We start from the raw sequence: 21,887 nt of genomic DNA, 5'->3' as shown, positions 1-21,887 counted from the left end.
TACTGTTTCCCGACTGTAGGGGGACCCGAGAGAAACATTTCAAATATAACAGAATGCTGCTTAAATCTGAAATAATTTATTTATACTTAAACCTTCACTAAAGACTGGTAAAATATTTTCAATTACCTGCAAATTCAATATACCTCAAGGTATTCAGAGGACATAGACAGACCTAAAAAATGACTTAAATCAGGTTTTATTGAAGAGCTGTAAAGATTTATTTCATTTATGTTGAATATACTGTTACAGTGAATGCATGCACGTTATATGTAGCATTATAATTTATTCTGTAAACTGATAGATTTGATTTCATATACAGTAGCATGAAGAGACCCGTCCAAAACCACAACCTAAATGAGATTCAGGACAACTGCAATGCATTTAATTTCTTCAGTCATAAACACGTTTCCTTGAACTCTCCGGGACTCATCATCCAGGATTGCTGTCCACTGTGTAACCTTGTTAACTCCATCTATATAACCCAGATTTATTCAGTCATTCATTGCAATTTTATACTATTAATTAAATAAGTCTTTCTCCTGTAAGTTGTAAAAGATCTGTAGGCACATACAGTGTAGATTTTTCTTAAATCAAATGATTTGCAATAGTTGTCTCGAGTCTCTCCTACTGATGTGAACCAGATCATCATCTAAACTAGCTGGAAGCGTCTCATACAGCAGAACTCCCTCATGGAGAGCAGAAGCGTCCGTAAAACAAAATGCTCTTGGATGGATTGTGTCGGATGAAGAAAAGAAATGGATGGTCTGCATTGAAGACCTGCGGTTCGATGTAACTCAAAAACATCATGACGGCGCCGGTGGCTGCAGCCGCTTCGGTTCCTTCCTCGTTGACTTCAACAAAGGCTTTATGGATCACCTTCGACAGCACCAGGTCGTTGTTTGAGGACATGCCTGAAAGATTCACCTTCTGCACCTCAAACACATCCTCCATTCCCATGCTGATCAGAAGACTCTTCATGTCGTATTTTTCCTCCATCTTGAATCTGGGCAGAGATATCTGAACCTCTTGTTGAGGCATGACTTCTGGTTTGGTCCACTCCATGAGCTTCTCGTAGGTCAGTGCCTTTTCAAGCTGGATAATAAGAGAGACATGTCAGATGAATAGTTCAATCGAGATGAAAATGCTCCACAAGTAAACATCTGACTGGTCACGGCTGGATAATTAAGCATTCAAATCACCTTCTGAAGGCCAGTGTTGTCGTCTTCCATCTCGTTAGGAAGGATGATCAACATACTGAGATTCTTCCCGACATACGGCAGCTCCAGAACCTGACTGTTGATCTCTTCGATGAACCCCAGAGGAAACTTCTCCTTTTGATGCATCATCTTCACTGGTTTAGTTTGTTTCTGCCAAACATAAATGGAAACACATTATAACCCATCAGATTTTACAAATATTATAATACTAAAAAAAGAGCATGAAATCTCACCTTGTTCAGCTTAAACTGTCCATCACTGGTGTCTTCCTTTGGGAATTTCTTCTCCCAGTTTCCCTTGAAGTAGATGGCGTTCACCAAAACCAGTTTCGTCATCCCATCGATGGCTCCCTGTGGCACCAAGTCCTTGATTTTCTCTAAAATACAAATGGACATTGTTCCCTTTGAGCAGTGATTTGAACCGGTTAGTTTGATTTTTTTTTTTTAATTTAGCTCAAGTCAAGAACGCATGAAGCCAAACATGGCCCATGAAAATGCATTTTTGCTGAACTTAAAGTACTGAAAAACATGAAATAACTATTTTTGTAAGATTCAAATTGAGAATAAGTTTATGCTGGATTTCACCTTGTGTTTTTTTCTCCACCCATTTGTTGATGTTGACGCGAGCCGCCTCTGGTTTGCCAATGAAGTCCACCTTCTCCAGTCCGGCTTCATAGTAGCTTTTTGCGTCATTGAGGAATTTCTGTAACACAGCAAACCAAATGAGATGCAAATGAGTTGAGAGATGTTTTCCAGATCCTCCAGTGAATAAACCGAGTCTTACCTCAACAAACTGGTAGGATTGCTCTCCGTAGAGGCGGTTGGCGAGACTCAACGCATACGGGACTCCTGGTTTGTTCAGCTCACTCATAAACTTGTTGAACCTGGAATGAATTTGGTCCTCAGGTTTTTCCTCTGGACATTTCTGTTTGCATCAACAATATCAGATTTAATCAGTTGAATCAGACGAACCCAAAGGATACATGCATCTCTACAGTAAATACAGATGTTCATGCAACAGAACCTTGACAGAATGTTTGCTAAAGTTAACTGGGTTAGTGTTTGATGGAAATATTCATACGAAACCTTGAGTTTAGCAGGTGTCGGAGGACTCTGGGTTTTCTGCATCATTGGTGGTTCATTGTTAAAGCCCAGGACCTACACAACATTGTTATGGTAGAGTTTATAAAGATAACTTATTCAAAATATATCGTGCCTTAAATGATGACCCGCTACTTCCAAGATTCTGAATTGCACATTCAATGGACACTTTCCTATCCAAGACAACAGGAGAGGATTTATGAATGGCAGTGAAGCAATGCAACTGACTCTGGTAGATCACATGACAGTAGCAATGTCATGATTCTGCCATCATGTCCATGGTTTCTCCTAGTATAGTGGCAGGATCGTGACAGACCCATGTTTTGTGTGCAAGCGCATGGCCAGCTGTTTTGGCCATGTGCTTGTGTTGTCTTGTTTCTTTACTCCGCCCCCTTGTTATCCTCGTCTCGTCATTATTGTCTAGTCAGTCTCACCTGTCCTTGTCATTAGTGTCTCCCTATATTATTCCCCTTGTGTTTGCTGTCTTTTGTCGGTTCATTGTTAATCCATGCCAAGTTTGTGAGTACCTATCTAGAGTATTTGTCCTGTTATTCTATTGCTTGTGTCAGTCGTTTATCTAGTAGTATTTTGTCAGTACCTTGTCTAGTAAGTCTTTATAGTCCTTGTCAGAGTCTTGTTTTGCCCCCTCGTGGGCTTTGTTTTCCCCTTTTGTCTACAATAAACTATCTGTGATTGCACACCGTCTGCTTCTGGGTTCATCCGCCACCCACATCATTACAAGCAACATGAAGGATGTAGTATGTCATACATACTTCATATAACGTGCTTTGTAATACCCAAAAAGTAAATTCAAATTCAAATGTACAGTAGTACATACTCAGACAGAATATGATTTCAGACGCCGCTACAGATTAGATCTCATTCAGGAAACAACATTTTTCTGGTATCGGTACTTCATTTTACTTTCACTCTTATTTTTGACACAAATACTGTATCTGTACTTTCTACTTCAAACCTGGCTCATTACATTAATTCTAATCTGTATTTGGTGGCATGATCAATCAATACTATTTATTGTCATTGTGCGCCTTTTTCAGCATAAAACATTGGTGTATAATTGGATACATTCATTAGCTAATAGTTAATAATAGTTATTTTGTATTAAAGTTTTAATAGGATGTGGTCCAGTTACCAGCGCGACACTAAAACAGGTGGTAGCACTAGCAATGTCAACTTTTTACTTAAGTAGTGCCCATACTATTTTACTTTGCCTTGAGTGGAAAAGTGTAGAGTACTTCATCTTTTACTAGAGTCTTTTTAAACGTGACGTGAGTATCTGTACTTTTGCTTGAGTGAAGGATGTGTGTACTTTTGCAATCTCTGGCTATATAGGCTAATCTAAATATAATTCTATAATCAACAAACAACACAAGTTACCCTTGAGAGCTGTAATAGTACGTGCTAAACGTTTTACGAGAGAGTCCCATATGTAATACTCAGCTATAAAGATGTTAGCCAATCACAGCAGTGGGGCGTTTACATTGAAGTCTCACAGCAGACACGCCCCTTCAAACAGAGCGTTCAAATCAGAGACTAAAATCAGTTTAGGAAAAAGCGCACAGGATTGAAGTCAACACTTGCAATGACGGGGAAGCATGAAAAGGGTGTGTGTGATCAACGACTAAATCTAAGAGCACTCCAGGAAACATAATAAAATAATAAAACAATGCAGTTCATGCATGGCCACTTTGAAATCTGGAATGCATTTTAAGCATGTTCAAAGGCTTGTGCAAAGGCTTGCATCACTTCCTGCTCCCTATGTCTAACTCTACATTCCCGTCTCCCTCTTTTAAAAGTATATTGTGTGAGATCACCTTAATCATCTGAGCCGCTGTGTTCCCTCTTGCACCGAGCGACACCATGGCCAGAGCCGAGGAGATGCTGACAGGAGAGAAGAACACATTTCCTGATGCGTTTCCTCCGCTGATCTTCTTGAACAGGTCGAGGCAGAACTGTGTGTTTGCTGCAGTCAAAGACTCCATTTTCACAAGCTAGAAAGAGAGAGAGATACGATCAGCATAACAACATGAAAAGAATTAAATCCCAAACACAGCATTACTCAGATCAGTTGTCAGTTCCTGTAAAGAAAGAAACAAATGATCTTAGTTTTGACAAAGTTGGAGAAGTAGCCTAGTTTAAACACTTTGCATTTTCACTGTTACACATACATAACTGAAGTGTCCAAATCTGTTCTAGACCTGTTTACTCAGATCATTGAATTAAAGTACTTGTAACAATAGAGAAGTTAAATAAAAAGCCTTACGTATGCAACAGGAAATATGAAGTTTCTGTGTGTGTTGGAGGAAGCAGAAACCTTTCTGTATCTCTCTTGAAACCAACACGCAAGTGACTTAAACTGCAATTCATTGACTGGCCACTAGAGAAAGGCAGCAAAAGAGAGTTGACTCCCAAGACAGCACCAGGGTCCTTCAAGACCGTCTTACACACAATCAAGCAACGCTGGACTGATTAAGTGAAGAGTCGTCTAAAAAAAATTTAGAAAGAAAAAATGATGTATCAAATGTATAGACAAGACAAGTAGTTTGTTCAGGCATGGTTTTGTAGGGAATTGCAAACCTGCGCACATATATTCAAACGCACTTAACTATAGAAGCAATTCTTAATACGCATTTGAATGCCGTCAGCATTTATCACAGGTTCGCGTTTAAAGTATGTTTAGTGACATTCAAATAAATTTTTACCTTAGAGTTACTGTAAATCCGGCCTCTAGTTCGTAAACGCCAGAGGAGAACTGGCCCCCGACTGAGCCTGGGTTCTCCCAAGGTTTTTTTTTTTTTTCCATTGGGTCACTTGATGGAGTTTTAGGACACCATTGTCACTTGATGGAGTTTTAGGACACCATTGGGTCACCTGATGAAGTTTTAGGACACCATTGGGTCACTTGATGGAGTTTTAGGACACCATTGGGTCACCTGATGAAGTTTTAGGACACCATTGGGTCACTTGATGGAGTTTTAGGACACCTTTAGGTCACTTGATGGAGTTTTAGGACACCATTGGGTCACTTGATGGAGTTTTAGGACATCATTGGGTCACTTGATGGAGTTTTAGGACACCATTGGGTCACTTGATGGAGTTTTAGGACACCATTGGGTCACCTGATGAAGTTTTAGGACACCATTGGGTCACTTGATGGAGTTTTAGGACACCTTTAGGTCACTTGATGGAGTTTTAGGACACCATTGGGTCACTTGATGGAGTTTTAGGACATCATTGGGTCACTTGATGGAGTTTTAGGACACCATTGGGTCACTTGATGGAGTTTTAGGACACCATTGGGTCACTTGATGGAGTTTTAGGACACCTTTAGGTCACTTGATGGAGTTTTAGGACACCATTGGGTCACTTGATGGAGTTTTAGGACACCATTGGGTCACTTGATGGAGTTTTAGGACACCTTTAGGTCACTTGTTGGAGTTTTAGGACACCATTGGGTCACTTGATGGAGTTTTAGGACACCATTGGGTCACTTGATGGAGTTTTAGGACACCTTTAGGTCACTTGATGGAGTTTTAGGACACCATTGGGTCACTTGATGGAGTTTTAGGACACCATTGGGTCACTTGATGGAGTTTTAGGACACCATTGGGTCACTTGATGGAGTTTTAGGACACCATTGGGTCACTTGATGGAGTTTTAGGACACCTTTAGGTCACTTGTTGGAGTTTTAGGACACCATTGGGTCACTTGATGGAGTTTTAGGACACCATTGGGTCACTTGATGGAGTTTTAGGACACCTTTAGGTCACTTGATGGAGTTTTAGGACACCTTTAGGTCACTTGATGGAGTTTTAGGACACCATTGGGTCACTTGATGGAGTTTTAGGACACCATTGGGTCACTTGATGGAGTTTTAGGACACCATTGGGTCACTTGATGGAGTTTTAGGACACCATTGGGTCACTTGATGGAGTTTTAGGACACCTTTAGGTCACTTGATGGAGTTTTAGGACACCATTGGGTCACTTGTTGGAGTTTTAGGACACCTTTAGGTCACTTGTTGGAGTTTTAGGACACCATTGGGTGACTTGATGGAGTTTTAGGACACCATTGGGTCACTTGATGGAGTTTTAGGACACCATTGGGTCACTTGATGGAGTTTTAGGACACCTTTAGGTCACCTGATGGAGTTTTAGGACACCATTAGGTCACTTGAAAGAGTTTTTTGGTTCCTTACCACTGTTGCCTTTGGCTTGCTCAGTTGGGGATATTCAAATGAATTAACCAATCAGTAATACCATTGATCAGCTCTACCAAACGCGGATATTTTTCCACTAAGAAACGAACATTGTGTTTTGATTGACACTGTGAAGCTGCTTTGATGCAATCTATATTGTGAAAAGTGCTATATAAATATATGACTTGACTAACAAGACTTTTGTAATTGTTGTAGAATATTGTGTCTCAACTAACTCGTAACCAGTCTCCAAATTATCCTCTATGTGTGTCTGTTACACTCTTGATGGTTTAGATTTTAAATTTAGATTTTCATTCATTGTTGTGTGCTTTGCCAGCATTATTAGATCTATTTGAATACGGCAATGTGCTAGTGCCTAGTGATGTGTCTTCCCGTATCGAGGCTTCCAAGCGTGTGTCGAGTAATCCGGGATGATTTCTGTGAAGTGCGTATCAAGGCTTAAGTCGGTGACGTATGTGGTGACGTTTGAAGCCTCGCGAGCCGGCTGCACCACGTGACTGCTTCAGGAAGTGGTTCGTGGTTTGGCGGTCTATTTGAAATATAAGTATTTGTACAAGTTCCCTTGTTTCCACTTTTCATTTTGACCCTGTCATTGTATCATAAAGACAGACACCATATAAAAGTTTATACTTTATGTATAAGCATCACAAACATCATTGATTAATTCATTAAATGCTTTAGAGACCAAAGCCATAGTGTCATTATAATCACACTGCACGTTTTACATTTATTGTCCACTTGACGGCACAATAGAGCAAATGAAGCACCATGAAGCTTCGTCACATGAGTGAACTAATTGGATGGAACGCAATGCTTTATGAAGTTTCATCTCGCCATCACTACTAGTGCCCCGCCAACAGGACACAGCACTGCACGGTTCACCCCCTGGTGCCTGAAAGGAGTGGTTGGAACTGTGGGAGCGTGTCCAGGCCGGGGGCTCAGGATGACATTGAGAGTTGGCCGGCCTTAATTCCAGGAATGCTTTGTTTACCAAAAATGCCTGTAGGTTCCCAAAAAATATTTTAGCCAATAAAGATTTAATTGAATGATACATATATTACAACATACAGACATTCATAAAAATAATTAATTTTTCTAATTAAAATGTTAGTTCAATTTCCTCCGTGTTACCCCTCAACACCTTTTCAGAAACCAGTTTAATTCAAGTTTCATTGGCACCAGTTTGACTTGTTTATTTCTGACAGTGGTTTAAATTTAAATAACAATAAAAACTTTTAATGAAGATTTGTTTAATTTATGTTTAATATACTGTTACAGTTAATGCATACATATTATACTTGTATAACAGAGCCTCATATAGTGCAAGAAACAACAAAAATATTTCTGTAAACTGAAAGATTTGATTGCATATACAGTAGCATGAAGAGACCCATCCAATACGTTCTCCTGTAAATTGCAGTAGTTGTCCAGAGTCTCTCCTACTGATGTGAACCTGATCATCATCTAAACTAGCTGGAAGCGTCTCATGCAGCAGAACTCCCTCATGGAGAGCAGAAGCGTCCGTAAAACAAAATGCTCTTGGTTGGATTGTGTCGGATGAAGAAAAGGAAAGGATGGTCTGCGTTGAAGAACTGCGGGATGACTAAACACCGTGTCATCATGATGGCGCCGGTGGCTGCAGCCGCTTCGGTTCCTTCCTCGTTGACTTCAACAAAGGCTTTATGGATCACCTTCGACAGCACCAGGTCGTTGTTGGAGGACATGCCTGAAAGATTCACCTTCTTCTCGTCAAACACATCCTCCATTCCCATGCTGATCAGAAGACTCTTCATGTCGTATTTTTCCTCCATCTTAAATCTGGGCAGAGATATCTGAACCTCTTGTTGACGTATGACTTCTGGTTTGGTCCACTCCATGAGCTTCTCGTAGGTCAGTGCCTTTTCAAGCTGGATAATAAGAGAGACATGTCAGATGAATAGTTCAGTCAAAATGAAAATGCTCCACGAGTAAACATCTGACTGGTCACAGCTGGATAATTAAAGGGGCCAAGAACTGAGAATTAAAATTTCCCTTGATATTTGACCATAATACGGAGCCCCTAAAGGAGAACGTATCTTGTGTGCACGCGAAAGTTTCTTGTATGCACGCAGTACAATTTCCGGTTTGTGTACAATTTGCGTCACTGTCAGGAAAACAAGAGCGTGGATGTGGATGCACATGAATTATTGATGAAAAAAAAGCTGTACATATCATAGTTCCACTTTTGCATAAATGATGCTATAGCAAACCGTAAATTGTAGGCCTAATGCGTGCATGCGCGATAGTCTTTTTTTAAAAATATATATATATACATATACATATATATTTTTTGCAAAGGTCCCCTCAGGGGCTCCGTACAGTTACTATAAAAAATACACTGCAAGTTTCAAAACATTGTTATTCCAAAAACTGCTTTTATTGAAACCAAGGCTAGAAAACGACAGGATCTAAAAAGTGGAGACTTGTGACGCCTTTGAAAATTGAAAGACCGCTTGCAGAAGAACATCAACGCCTACGTCTACATCACCGCGTCTTTGGTGCGGCCCACCGGGTTCACGCGGAATTGGCGCGGAACGGAAAATCACGTGTGGTCCGGCGCCTGCCTGTTCACACCAGACGCGTATTCTTCGCGGAGGTCGACAAGCGACAATTTTTTACGTCATGGGTAAGTCCTCAAAATATAAATACACCATGTTTCTGTAACCAAGAAGTTTGTACACTGTGCTGGGGGTCATTCAATTCCCGGTACTTCTCCACTTCAAAGATTAATTTGACATCATCCACTTTCACTTTTCAACTCCGCTGCCTCTCTCTCTCTCTCTCTCTCTCTCTCTCTCTCTCTCTCTCTCTCTCTCTCTCTCTCTCTCTCTCGTTGTTTCCCCGTTTGTCTGTCGCAATTGTCACTCGCTGTATTTTAATTTGAAAATAGCTTATATTTTGACAATTGACCGGATCGTCGAGTGTTCGAGGTGTAACTTCTTGATGTAACTTCCTGCCAAAATTGACGCGGATCACTCGCGGCTCGCGGAAAAAAAAAAAAAAAAGAAAAAAAAAAAGACCATACGCCGAAATTGGCGGCGTCGCGGCGCTCCGCGTCTGGTGTGAACGAGTGACTCGAGAACTAGAAAAGATCGACACAGGATCAATACCATTACCTTCCAAACGATCCTAATATGGGGTTTCTTTTTTTCAACAATGGGAATGTAGCAGTGCATTATTTGTTTGTATTAGGTGCATTTCACTGTGGATTTATTTATTTGGTAAATTTCGGCGCAGATTTTGCAAACCGGACTTTTACGATATGGATCTGCCAGCAACGCCACAAACATGTAAGTAATCTTGCTTATTCTAATGCCTGATCTGTGATCATTGATTTTTGATGTAGGCCTACAAAAATTCAAGTTCAGACAGATTATCTCTCAAAATCATTCAATACTGTTTATGCATCAGTAAATCAAGCCAGCGACTAAACAATCAACTTCACTTCGTTTCTCTTAGTAGGATGAAAATAATCTTATTTAAACTGTGATTCAATTGTATACAGGAAGTGATCAAAGAACACTCCCTTTCCAAACGTTATGAAATCAATGACGATGTTACACTACAGCGAGGCTCTTACTGTATTTACATTGTGTTTGCATTGCCATTTGGTGAAAGCATTTGTGAAAGTGCATAAATTGTGTTGCAATGATGAGAATCACTTCACATTACAACCATTCATGTGATGGGAATAGATTGAAATATGTGATCAATACTTTTACGATTCATTAATCTCGGTAGCTGGAATAGTAAAAACGTTGTAAAAGATTTCGAGAGAGTTCCACATGTAATACTAGCTATTTCATATGTAAACATGTAAGATCGCAGTTTACACTGAAGTCTCACAACGTGTCGCCCCTTCAAACTTCTTGTGTAAAAATCATACTAACATTATAAGGGCTCCCTATGAAACAATATAAAATAATAAAATAATCCAGTTCACGACCCTTTTAAGCATTCAAATCACCTTCTGAAGGCCAGTGGTGTCGTCTTCCATCTCGTTAGGAAGGATGATCAACATACTGAGATTCTTCCCGACATACGGCAGCTCCAGAACCTGACTGTTGATCTCTTCGATGAACCCCAGAGGAAACTTTGCCTTTTGATGCATCATCTTCACTGGTTTAGTTTTAGTCTACCAAACATAAATGGAAACACATTATAACCCAGATTAAATCTTGACTGCTAAAATAATTTTAAAAGAGCATGAAATCTCACCTTGTTCAGCTTAAACTGTCCATCACTGGTGGTTTCCTTTGGGAATTTCTTTTCCCAGTTTCCCTTGAAGTAGATGGCGTTCACCAAAACAAGTCTCGTCATCACATCGATGGATCCCTGTGGCACCAAGTCCTTGATCTTGTCTAAAATACAAATGGACATTGTTCACTTTGAGCAGTGATTTGAACTGGTTGGGTTGATATTTCTACTATATAACTCAAGAACCCATACCAAGCCAAACATGGCCTATGAAAATACATTTTTGCTGTACCTAAACCTAAAATAACTTTAATTTGTAAGAGTGAAGAGTAAGTTTAAATTTCAGAGTAAGTTTATGCTGGATTTCACCTTGTGTTTTTTTCTCCACCCATTTGTTGATGTTGACACGAGCCGCCCCTGGTTTGCTCTTGAAGTCCACCTTCTCCAGTCCGGCTTCATAGTAGCTTTTTGCGTCATTGAGGAATTTCTGTTACACATCAAACCGATTGAGGTGCAAATGATATTAGAGTTGAGCACATTTCCAGATCCTCCAGTGAATAAACCGAGTCTTACCTCAACAAACTGGTAGGATTGCTCTCCGTAGAGGCGGTTGGCGAGACTCAACGCATACGGGACTCCTGGTTTGTTCAGCTCACTCATAAACGTCTTGAAGCTGGAATGAATTTGGTCCTCGGGTTTTCGTCCGGGTACCCTCTGGTCAGGACATTTCTGTTAGCATCAACAATATCAGATTTAATCAGATGAATGAGCCGAACCCTAAAGATACATGCACCGCTTTAGAGAATAATCATTAAGCCATGAGGTTAGTGTTGAAAATGTCCATACCAAAAACTCAGCAGGTAACTGAGGTTTCTGGGTTTGCTGCATCATTGATGGTCCATGTTGATCCTTGACGCCACATGTAATCTGGGGCTTTTGAGCTTGTTGCATCATTGCTTGTGCAGGTGGAGGATTGTTAAAGCCCAGGACCTACAAAGCATTATTTTGGTAGAATTAATGACGATAACCTCACTCTTTTGATCACTTCAATTGTGAAATCCCTTCTCAAAAATACCTATTAGAATAAAAAGATGCACTAGAAATGACTGATTGATAACTGGCACTCTACAATGTTAGAACTCAAATTACACATATTGCGTCTCATTCTGGAAACACAATTTCCCATATGTGAATGAACTTTTACATGTATTGTTGCTTACAGTTTAATGTTGCATTGGAAATATAGCAACTTGGAATATAATCACTCTTAGAAGAAAAGGTTCTATATAGAATCTTACACTCTAAAAATGCTGGGTTGTTTTAACCCAACTTTGGGTCAAATATGGACAAACCCGAACGTTGGGTTAAAAATGTAATTAAAAAAATGTAAAGGTTTGTCTATATTTGACCCAAAGTTGGGTTAAAACAACCCAGCAATTTTTAGAGTGTAAAGGGTTCCATCAAGTGCTTCATATGAACCTCACCATCATAAGATTATTTTATAAATGTAGTTTTTTTTTAAATTTGATTACAATCTATGAATTAAATAGCTTGCAAACAGTAAAAACATACCTCATTAAACATGACAATATTATCCAATCATTTAAAGCATTCCTCTTATGTACCTTTTTGGTAGTTTGGGGCTTAATTTTTGAGTGTGCTGTTGCTTTAAAACAGAGTTAGAGTCGGTTGGAATGCATGCACTCGTTGCCCAAAGGCTTGCATCACTTCCTGGTCCCTCTGTCTAACTCTACTCTCCCGTCATCGTCTTTTAAAAGTATATTGTGTGAGATCACCTTATTCATCTGATCCGCTGTGTTTCCTCTTGCACCGAGCGACACCATGGCCAGAGCCGAGGAGATGCTGACAGGAGAGAAGAACACATTTCCTGATGCGTTTTCTTTGCTGATCTTCTTAAACAGGTTTAGGGAGAACTGTGTGTTTGCTGCAGTCAAAGACTCCATTTTCACAAGCTAGAGAGAGAGAGATCAGCATAACAATGTGAAAATCCCAAACACAGCATTACTCAGATCAGTTGCCATATCCTATGCAAAGTAACACATAGTCAATCAATGCTTTATCTCTCATAAGACATCAGTTTTCTTACAATCAGAACAGTCGTTTAACAGTTTGCATAATTCTTCAAACAAACAGAGAAGTCAAATAAAAGGCATTACCTAGAGTATTCAGCAGGAACGATGACGTTTCCCCGTGTGTCGGAGGTGAATGAGTGATCTACTGAGTGTCATTCTTATAAACGTTGCCTCACCCTGAAGAGCCCATCCTCCAAACTAATCCGGCCCTTCTGTAATACTAAAGGCTTTATGGTGAAACTCGTCGCTTTGTTGAAAGGAATGTAGGCGTCTGTAGAAAAGGAGAGGAGTGGAAACTGTTGTCAAGACAGATGTTTCATCTGCAGTAGCTCAGCGATCCATAGAAACAAAAGCAGTTCTCTAATGGTTGCCAATAACATGGATGCAACATCTGTGGTTTCCTTTTCATTTTTAGTTCTGTAATAGTCATATTTGATACAGATGTCAAGCTGTCAGAGTGTTGGCTACTACTATTACAGTGAACGTTCTTTGACCAGGTTTCTCTCAAAGTTATTAAGTAAGTTTAATAGAATTGTTCAAAGTATATGGTCTTTAATAATATTCCTTTAATAATAAAAACATTACAGAAATAACATGTTCATATCTTAATGGGAACGTCAAAACATTCTAAGATAATATTTTTGTTAGCTGGATGGAATAATGTTGAAATGCATTGTGGGTTCTTACTCTATATCATTGAACATTTTAAGTATGTTGAATGATTTTCTATAGATCAATATATATTGTAAACAGTGCGATATACATGAAGGTGACTTGACAGTAATGTTTTACAATCTTACTTAATAGAAGTTGATATAAGCCAACGAGGGTTAATCTGTGTCGTCATCATTTCATTTCCCATGATGCTTTGGGGATAGCAAGTTGGACTGCATTTTTAACCAGCATGCACGCTTTGAATCTGATTATTATTGTTCCTAAAATTGTTGTACAAGTGATGTTTATTATTTAAAAAAACCCTGCTGTGATCATTTATGCGAATTATGTAATTTTCATGAGCATTAGTGAAATGTTTTTTTAATGAAATATTTTCCCATTACATTGAGAAATAAAATGTGGCAATGTTCAAATATATTCTTATTCATATATCCTGCAGGCATATATCCATCAGTCAGGCCAACGTTGTTCAATAGAACAGTTGTGAAGGTACTTACTTGTAAAAGAAAGGTACGTCAGGGGTGTGAGTGTATGAGTCATTGGGTGTGACTGGATGAGGTTTGGGCATGTAAGTGTGAAAACATGCGTTCACCATCATACCGTAGAGCTGTTGTAATCTGTGCCAGGGAGTAAAATTTTTAGCCAAATAATGCCATTATGACCCTGCAAACCACGAGTTTGCTGTTCTTGCAAAAGATTTCAGGTTTTGGCTTAAAGGGGTTTCTTTTCACAGTAGTTTTTCATTTGTTCCTGCTTAAAGGAACTTTATATTATAGTGAAATTTATAGTTGGTGTGGGTGTGTGTCACAGACACACAGACAAAACAGGTGTTGTGGACAGACACTAAAAAAAATCACTCACGCCATGTAGTGATGACAGTGTGATTTAATATGACTCACTCATCCATAGTGCCAACTAGTGCCATATATATATATATATGTATACCGTATATATATATATAAAAATATGTTTATATAATATGTATAATATGTATATATAAATATGTTTAGTGAAAGGTAAAACTTCCGAAATCTGTGTAAATAATGAGTGACGTAGACACGCAACCGACCACTTCCAGTACATGCGCAGACCGAAGTGCCTGTGCCATTAGATCAGTTTAACATGGCTGTGTTACAAGAGGTAAAAACGATATAAATACGTTCGTTTTTTCGCACAAACCGCTCGTTTCGTGTCTTAGGCCATCAATTTGTACTTGCATTTACGAGTCTTTAAATCATGTTTAATTTGGACTTCTCTGTGCATGCTCTTTGAGGTGGTGACCATAGACCTCCATTGTATGACTGACAGACATCAACGGTTTGACCGAAAAATGTCAGAATTGAAAATACTGTGGAAACAAAGACCCCTACATCTTGGATGCCCTTGAGGTAAGCTAAAACATATCAAAACTTGATTTCAAAGTGACCCCTTTAACAGGGTTAATTTCTCCTTCTCAGCATGAATTAAGTGAGAGTCATCAGTCTTAAAGGGTAACTAAACCCTAAACCAACTTTTTTTAGTTAATGATCTGTAAGAATGGGGCTTTTTTAAATGCTGATCAATGATTCAAGTAACGTTTTTGACATATGGGTATGAAGTGTTTTATTTCTACAATATATGGTGTAAAAACGTCTTAGTGCTGCCCTCTTCAGGTTGAACGGTGGCTACTGCAGTTGAATTTTTCTATTGGATGTTTGCGTTTCTTCTTGACGTATTCAGGTTTACCTGGTTTTAATTAAAAATTCCCCATGGGCAGGCCTTCTATTGGCCCGGGCCCATATGCACGTGCATACCTTGCATGCCCAGACGCTACGCCACTGGACATATGGGTATGATGAACTGTTTTATTTCTACAATATATGGTGTAAAAACGTCTTAGTGCTGCCCTCTTCAGGTTGAACGGTGGCTACAGTTGAATTTTACTATTGGACGTTTGCGGTTTTTCGTGACGTACACCGGTTTCAGCTCACCACGCCATTGGTACGAACTACAGCTACCACATCCTCGGCAGTTTAAAAATCATCGTTTCGTCAAAACCACTGCGAGTCAAGAGTTGGAATTACGAGTATTGAATTGAGCATTTTGCTGGATTTTTTTCACATAGCGGCAAAATATCAACATGCCTACAGAGCGCGCGCTATTGACATCAACTCGACAAAACTCATCAGATGCCGGAGTTAAGACCGCAGTTTGAGCCAGCGGCTGGAATTGATATCGCCCCGTGTCTTCCTCCACTTCCGAAGAAAAAGTCCTGGACTTCAAATGACCGCTCTGTGTTGCAAAGCTACCTGCGTCACTCCAGTCGCTCTCCATTTTAGAGTCTGACAGCAGCTGTCACTGCGGGTCTCTCAGGTGCACGCCCCAATCTTTTACATTCGTTGTATTTTGTGCAGACCTGTATCAAGATTCCTAAATTACTCTATAAGTAAATGCATACAGACAATTTCACTCAATTATTTACTAATGATTTTATTTATAAGCGGAACACAGTCATCTACAATTATCACTTCATCGTCTGTCTTCAAGGAGAACAGAGGCGTCCATAGAACAGAATGGCATTGGAGGGATTATGTCGGATGAAGAAATGGAAAGGGTGGTCTGCAGTGAAGATTTTTGGGGGAGTGGATGAGGGCATTGGGGATGTATAATCGACGGTGACGGTGGCTGCAGCCGCTTCGGTTCCTTTCTCATTTACTTCAACAAAGGCTTTATGGATCACCTCCGACACCACTAGGTCCTTGTTGGAGGACATGCCTGAAAGGTTCACCTTCTGCCCGTCAAACACATCCTCCATTCCCATGCTGATCAGAAGACTCCTCATCTTGTAGGTTTCCAGGACCTTAAATTTGGGCAGAGACGCTTCAACTTCCTGTTGGATCATCTTGCTGGGTTTGGTCCACTCCATGAGCTTCTCGTAGGTCAGTGCCTTTTCAAGCTGGATAATAAAGTGAGGCATAAACTGGGATCTGTTTGTATTTGTGTCAATAGCCATGTTTCCATCCACTTGTCAATCGAATTATCTGAAATTCGGTTTAAAAAACTCATGCGGATAAATCTGGTGAAAGTGTGTTTCCATCCAACGGCTTTAAAGCGAATAAAAACCTGTACGTAATGACGTCACATGCTGTTTTGCGATCAAATTGGTATATCGAATTGATTTGAGACATTTTAAGGTGTTTCCATTTATTTTCGCACTGAATCGAACAACATTCAAGCAAACTTTTGCAAACAAAGTTTTGTTAGACAAAACGGATCGCGCCAGCTACCAAAAATGATCAATATTTCACAAGTTGAAGTCTAATAACGCTTATGTGCCAGCTGATAGCGACATATGAATGGGATAATGTATGCGAGGCGGTTGTTGGTTGTATTCGCTATAACAACCGCCTCGCTATATATTATCCTGCTTATTAGCCTACATATAAATCAACCAAATAAATAAATAATTTGACACAAAATATTGACTTAAAAACGAGTTTATTGATTTAAAAACGAGTATTGCTTCTGTTAAAGAAAATAGTCTGTTCCGTCTCTGAACTGCGTCCATGGCAACGGTGTGTTATACTAGAAGCGCCGCAATCTGTTAACTAGAAATAACAGACCACATTATACATTACAATTCAACCAAGCCACGTAAAAACAAGCAAAACTAACCTAAGAAAACAGCGACGCTATAAACATTGCTATGATGATGACGATGCACGTATGCCCGACGACAGCGGAATGTGACTGTGGTTTGGGAATGACAGCGCTCCATCAGTTCTGGGAGATCGTGGTTCACGGAAACCCTTTGGTTGAAGCATCTTTTTGCTTTGTCTACTTACATCTGTCTTTGTTGACATCCGCTATGTATGCGCAAACAGACTGGCCGGAAATGAACTCTGACGTGTTGCAACCATGAAAGGGCATAAAACTTAATCGCAATTCATTATTTATTCGGCAAATAACGTTTCCATCAGCTTTAATCGCATTAGCCGTATATCGATCAAGAGAAAATCCGATGAGACCGAACGTATTTCATTTGAGTCGATTTTCATGAAATTTCATCGAATTTTACTGTTTCCATAAGGCATTTTTCATTCGATATCACTTAATTCGGATAAAAACGTGTCGATGGAAACATGGCTAATGATGTGACGTTTATTTTTTTTGTATGCAAGAGCAAGTGTAACCCCTCCACCCGGGTCCAACTCGACCCGCTCCGAGCGGGCCTCAAACCTGGGTCTCCAGCGTGAGAGTCAGGCGCTCTAACAAGGAGGCTAAAGACTTCAGCCTCTAGCGTCTGTCGCTAGAGCGCCTATTGAGATCAGGGGAGTGAGGTTTACTTGCACAGCAACTACTAGCTGGCCTCCGTTATGCTCACCCCCCTAAACCTCACTCTCATCCGGGTCACGGCACCAATGTAACCCCTCCACCCGGGTCCTACTAGCAACTACTAGCTGGCCTCCGTTACACAAGCCATGGAGACTGCAGCTTGAATACACCTCTTCAATGGCTTAGATAAATGCAGTTTTAACCGTGTAAAACCTGATAAATGAAATAATGTATCAGTTATATATTTTGCAATACGTACAACCGGCGCTGCGTCATAGAATGCCTTTAATAGGTTCACGCCCACTTTTGGGGTAAAACAAAGTAGACTGTCCATAGACTTCAATACAAAATAACAGCAAAAACCAACGTCCGTACACAGCCGACAGGCGTAAATAACTTATATAAAACATGTCAAGTAATTATATGTCCACCCTGCCTGCCACAGAGCGTGAAAGATACATACACAAACTTAATTTGGTCAATTTAAAAACATGTCCCTTTATTCTCCCAGCGTCAAATTGGGGTAACAACCCCACCCAGTGGCCAGAGGTGTCTCACCCGGACATTTACTTGTCTTGTACCTCATCGAGTCACCAGGTAAACCCCTGAATGATTTTATTTCGGTTTTTAAAGTAAAAAACCTTAATGTATATATTATGAATTTGGCAGGTAGCTTGGGCAAGTTGATAACTGGCATAAAAAAAATTATCTTTCACGCTCTATGGCAGGGAGGGTGGACATATAATTACTTGACATGTTTTATATGATTTCTTAAGTTATTTACGCCTATCGGCTGTGTACGGACGTTGGTTTTTGCCGTTATTTTGTATTGAAGTCTATGGGGAGTCTAGTTTGTTTCCCCCAAAAGGGGGCGGGGACAAAATTGACAGTTAACTTCCCGGATGTGCCGGTTGTACGTATTGGAACAGCTTCTCAGAAATGCTGCTTAACGCTGCTAAAATTTTGTCAAAATTAAGTTCCTCCTACTTTGATTTGATTGGCATTTCAAATTTTCTGACATTGTCAAGCAATGACAGATCAATGAGGCTGAGATGAACACACGCACACACAAAGGCCTCGGTTTTCTGACGTGCTTTCTGCTTGGAGCCACTGCGGATTGAGGCTACTTGTGAAGCCACTTGTGAACTTATGATCAGTCTTTTTTGTTATGACCACGGAGGTCACCTATGAACTCTGAGTCTGTCCTTTCACGACCACGGAGGTCATTATCTGTGCTCTCTCACCTTCTGAAGGCCAGTGGTGTCATCTTCTATCTTATTAGGAAGGATGATCAACATACTGAGATTCTTCCCGACATACGGCAGCTCCAGAACCTGACTGTTGATCTCTGGGATGGAGGCCAGAGGAAACTTCGCCTTTTGATACATCATCTTCACTGGTTTAGTTTGAGTCTGTCAAACAGCAATGGAAACACTTAATAACTGCTCTTTTTAAGACTTTTAAAATTATATATATATATATATATATATATATATATATTTAAAGAGCATGAAATCTCACCTTGTTCAGCTTAAACTGTCCATCACTGGTGTCTTCTTTTTTGAATTTCTTCTCCCAGTCTCCCTTGAAGTAGATGGCGTTCACCAAAACCAGTTTCGTGCTCGCATTAATGGCTCCCTGTGGCACCAAGTCCTTGATTTTGTCTAAAACACAAATAGACATATTTTTTTTTACTTTGATCAGTGATTTAATTGATTCTCATAGGCCTAATTGAATTGAATGAATCTCTAACACTCTTGTCATTTAGGTCTAAAAAAATTAAATAAAAAAACAATATTAAAGCCCCTGTCTCTTATGGAATAAAGTTCTTATGAATTGAATGGCCAAATAAAAAACGCTATAAAAAGTAAAAACTTTAGCCTCCAAAGGACTTTATAGCTCAACTCAGGAACCCATGAAGCTGAATATGGTCTTTAAAATAACATTTTGCTCAACTTAAAAAGCAGCAGAAATACATCAAATAATTATTTGTAGAGTACGTTTATGCTGGATTTCACCTTGTGTTTTTTTCTCCACCCATTTGTTGATGTTGACACGAGCCACCTCTGGTTTGTTCTTGAAGTCCACCTTCTCCAGTCCGGCTTCATAGTAGCTTTTTGCGTCATTGAGGAATTTCTGTTACACATCAAACCGATTGAGATGCAAATGATATTAGAGTTGAGCACATTTCCAGATCCTCCAGTGAATAAACCGAGTCTTACCTCAACAAACTGGTAGGATTGCTCTCCGTAGAGGCGGTTGGCGAGACTCAACGCATACGGGACTCCTGGTTTGTTCAACTCACTCATAAACTTTTTGAAGCTGGAATGAATTTGGTCCACTGAATCATGATGTCCTGGAGTCGCGGCGTTGGGTTTTAGATGGTTTTTAAAGCCCAAGACCTACACAGCATTATTATGGGTAGAATGAGTATCATATGAACTCTAAATGCTGGGTTGTTTTTCAACCCATGTTTGGGTCAAATTTAGAAAAAAAAAATGTTTAAATTTAGATCCAAATTCAAACCCAATTTTTTAAATTCAGTTTTTAACCCAACAGCTAGCTTTGTCCAAACACACACATATAGCCTATATATGCACTTTTCAATTACTGGTCATTAAACATACTACATAAGTGTGAGATATGTAGTAGTATTAATCATTACCTTAATCATCTGACCCGCTGTGTTTCCTCTTGCACCGAGCAACACCATAGCCAGAGCCGAGGAGATGCTGAAAGGAGAGTAAAACACATTTCCTGATGCGTTTCCTCCGCTGATCTTCTTGAACAGGTTGAGGGAGAACTGTGTGTTTGCAGCAGACAAAGACTCCATTTTCACAAGCTGAGCAAGAAATAGAAGTAGTTTTATCAACAGCAGATTTGAAGGTCTTTTTCATCATGACACAAAGACCGTGTGGGCTACCAAACATAAAAGTACACCAAAAAGCATTACCTAGAGTAGTCGGCAGAAATGATGAAGTGTCCCAGTCTGTCTGAGGAGAATGAATCTCCGGTGATGGATTTCACTTTAATAAAAGATGTCTCACCCTAAAACGCCCAGGCTTTAAGCCCAATCAGTTTGTAACATTCCCGGTAATTATTAAACTGATGTTAATCCACCTGAATCAGCATAAGACTTGTGATTCATTCTTCATTTGTTTATCATAAGCAAAATATAAGTGTAATTAAAGTATAAGGAAGTTACCTGAACTTAAGAAATATAAATGATAATTGTATTAGTCATTATTAATCATAATGTGTTGCACAACCCCATGATGGATTAGCTGATGGCGGAAGTAAGTGTCACTGTGAGACCTTTAAATAAAAAAATAATAAAAACTAAAGTAATTAAAAATAATGATCCTCATCACCACACACCCAAAGTATAATCCTTGTCTAAACAATGTCTGAGTTACAATTATTAGCACTTAATTTAGTGATTGTGGTAATAAGGTGTTCGTGTCAGTTGGTAAAACAAGGTCATGTGTTGTATCAAGAAATGACTTTTCTTAATCATATAATATAAATATAACCCAAGTTTAATAATTAATATGATCGTGCATTTATTTATTAGGTAATATGTGAATTATATGATAGAAAGATAACATTTCAAATTAGACTTTAATAGAAACACACATACAAGAAACTACGGAGGCGTATTGCATTCACTTGAAGAAAAAAAATCTACTCTGTTTTTCTGAATAAACGAGTTAATTTTTCATGAGAAAAAAAAATTTGCTCTGTTTTTCTGAATTAATGAGTTAATTTTTCATGAGAAAAATTTTTTTGCTGTTTTTCTGAATTAATGAGTTAATTTTTCATGAGAAAAAAAAGTTTTTGCTCTGTTTTTCTGAATTAATGAGTTAATTTTTCATGAGAATTTTTTTTGCTCTGTTTTTCTGAATTAATGAGTTAATTTTTCATGAGAAAAAAAAGTTTTTGCTCTGTTTTTCTGAATTAATGAGTTAATTTTTCATGAGAAAATTTTTTTTGCTCTGTTTTTCTGAATTAA

General features: G+C 39.2%; 3 protein-coding genes across 5 annotated transcripts; all 3 read right to left on the bottom strand.

Annotated features, from left to right (window-relative positions):
• Positions 1–180: 180 nt before the first annotated feature.
• Positions 181–4,685, bottom strand: LOC148977067 (leukocyte elastase inhibitor-like). Of its 2 annotated transcripts, none has more exons than XM_039688909.2 (8): positions 4,602–4,685; positions 4,153–4,329; positions 2,303–2,374; positions 2,001–2,141; positions 1,802–1,919; positions 1,451–1,593; positions 1,200–1,367; positions 181–1,092 (listed from the first exon to the last, which is right to left on the bottom strand). In XM_039688909.2, the coding sequence occupies exons 2-8, from the start codon at positions 4,318–4,320 to the stop codon at positions 688–690; spliced, it is 1,215 nt and encodes a 404-aa protein (XP_039544843.2). In that variant the 5' UTR covers positions 4,321–4,329; positions 4,602–4,685; the 3' UTR covers positions 181–687. The 2 variants fall into 2 exon arrangements, with proteins under 2 accessions (XP_039544843.2, XP_088974193.1); XM_089118067.1 differs by lacking the exon at positions 4,602–4,685 and adding an exon at positions 4,507–4,570.
• A 2,564-nt stretch (positions 4,686–7,249) lies between these two features.
• LOC120491217 (leukocyte elastase inhibitor) lies at positions 7,250–13,206 on the bottom strand. Of its 2 annotated transcripts, XM_039688905.2 has the most exons (8): positions 12,971–13,206; positions 12,590–12,766; positions 11,640–11,783; positions 11,367–11,522; positions 11,163–11,280; positions 10,815–10,957; positions 10,564–10,731; positions 7,252–8,464 (listed from the first exon to the last, which is right to left on the bottom strand). In XM_039688905.2, exons 2-8 carry the CDS (start codon positions 12,755–12,757, stop codon positions 8,060–8,062), a joined length of 1,302 nt encoding a protein of 433 aa, XP_039544839.2. In that variant the 5' UTR covers positions 12,758–12,766; positions 12,971–13,206; the 3' UTR covers positions 7,252–8,059. The 2 variants fall into 2 exon arrangements, with proteins under 2 accessions (XP_088974192.1, XP_039544839.2); XM_089118066.1 differs by lacking the exon at positions 12,971–13,206 and having other exon boundaries at positions 7,250–8,464.
• A 2,838-nt stretch (positions 13,207–16,044) lies between these two features.
• Positions 16,045–20,708, bottom strand: LOC120491152 (leukocyte elastase inhibitor). The gene is made up of 6 exons (XM_039688788.2): positions 20,541–20,708; positions 20,098–20,277; positions 19,894–20,011; positions 19,397–19,539; positions 19,120–19,287; positions 16,045–16,496 (listed from the first exon to the last, which is right to left on the bottom strand). The coding sequence occupies exons 1-6, from the start codon at positions 20,706–20,708 to the stop codon at positions 16,083–16,085; spliced, it is 1,191 nt and encodes a 396-aa protein (XP_039544722.2). The 3' UTR covers positions 16,045–16,082.
• Positions 20,709–21,887: the final 1,179 nt, after the last annotated feature.

Source organism: Pimephales promelas, chromosome 12 (genome assembly GCF_988280905.1).
Source record: "Pimephales promelas chromosome 12, fPimPro1.hap1.1, whole genome shotgun sequence".
NCBI lineage: Eukaryota > Metazoa > Chordata > Actinopteri > Cypriniformes > Leuciscidae > Pimephales > Pimephales promelas.
This window is presented reverse-complemented; position numbering and strand designations above follow the sequence as displayed.

Excerpts from the sequence above, each read along its gene's own strand:
- LOC148977067 (XM_039688909.2), bottom strand. The coding sequence starts at position 4,320 with ATGGAGTCTTTGACTGCAGCAAACACACAGTTCTGCCTCGACCTGTTC. Across the intron at positions 1,368-1,450 it reads GACAGTTTAAGCTGAACAAG|AAACAAACTAAACCAGTGAA; the intron begins GTGAGATTTCAT and ends TATGTTTGGCAG. Across the intron at positions 1,093-1,199 it reads ACAACACTGGCCTTCAGAAG|CTTGAAAAGGCACTGACCTA; the intron begins GTGATTTGAATG and ends CTTATTATCCAG.
- LOC120491152 (XM_039688788.2), bottom strand. The coding sequence starts at position 20,708 with ATGGAGTCTTTGTCTGCTGCAAACACACAGTTCTCCCTCAACCTGTTC. Across the intron at positions 20,012-20,097 it reads AATCCTACCAGTTTGTTGAG|AAATTCCTCAATGACGCAAA; the intron begins GTAAGACTCGGT and ends GATGTGTAACAG. Across the intron at positions 19,540-19,893 it reads GGTGGAGAAAAAAACACAAG|ACAAAATCAAGGACTTGGTG; the intron begins GTGAAATCCAGC and ends TTTGTGTTTTAG.
- LOC120491217 (XM_039688905.2), bottom strand. The coding sequence starts at position 12,757 with ATGGAGTCTTTGACTGCAGCAAACACACAGTTCTCCCTAAACCTGTTT. Across the intron at positions 11,281-11,366 it reads AATCCTACCAGTTTGTTGAG|AAATTCCTCAATGACGCAAA; the intron begins GTAAGACTCGGT and ends GATGTGTAACAG. Across the intron at positions 10,958-11,162 it reads GGTGGAGAAAAAAACACAAG|ACAAGATCAAGGACTTGGTG; the intron begins GTGAAATCCAGC and ends TTTGTATTTTAG.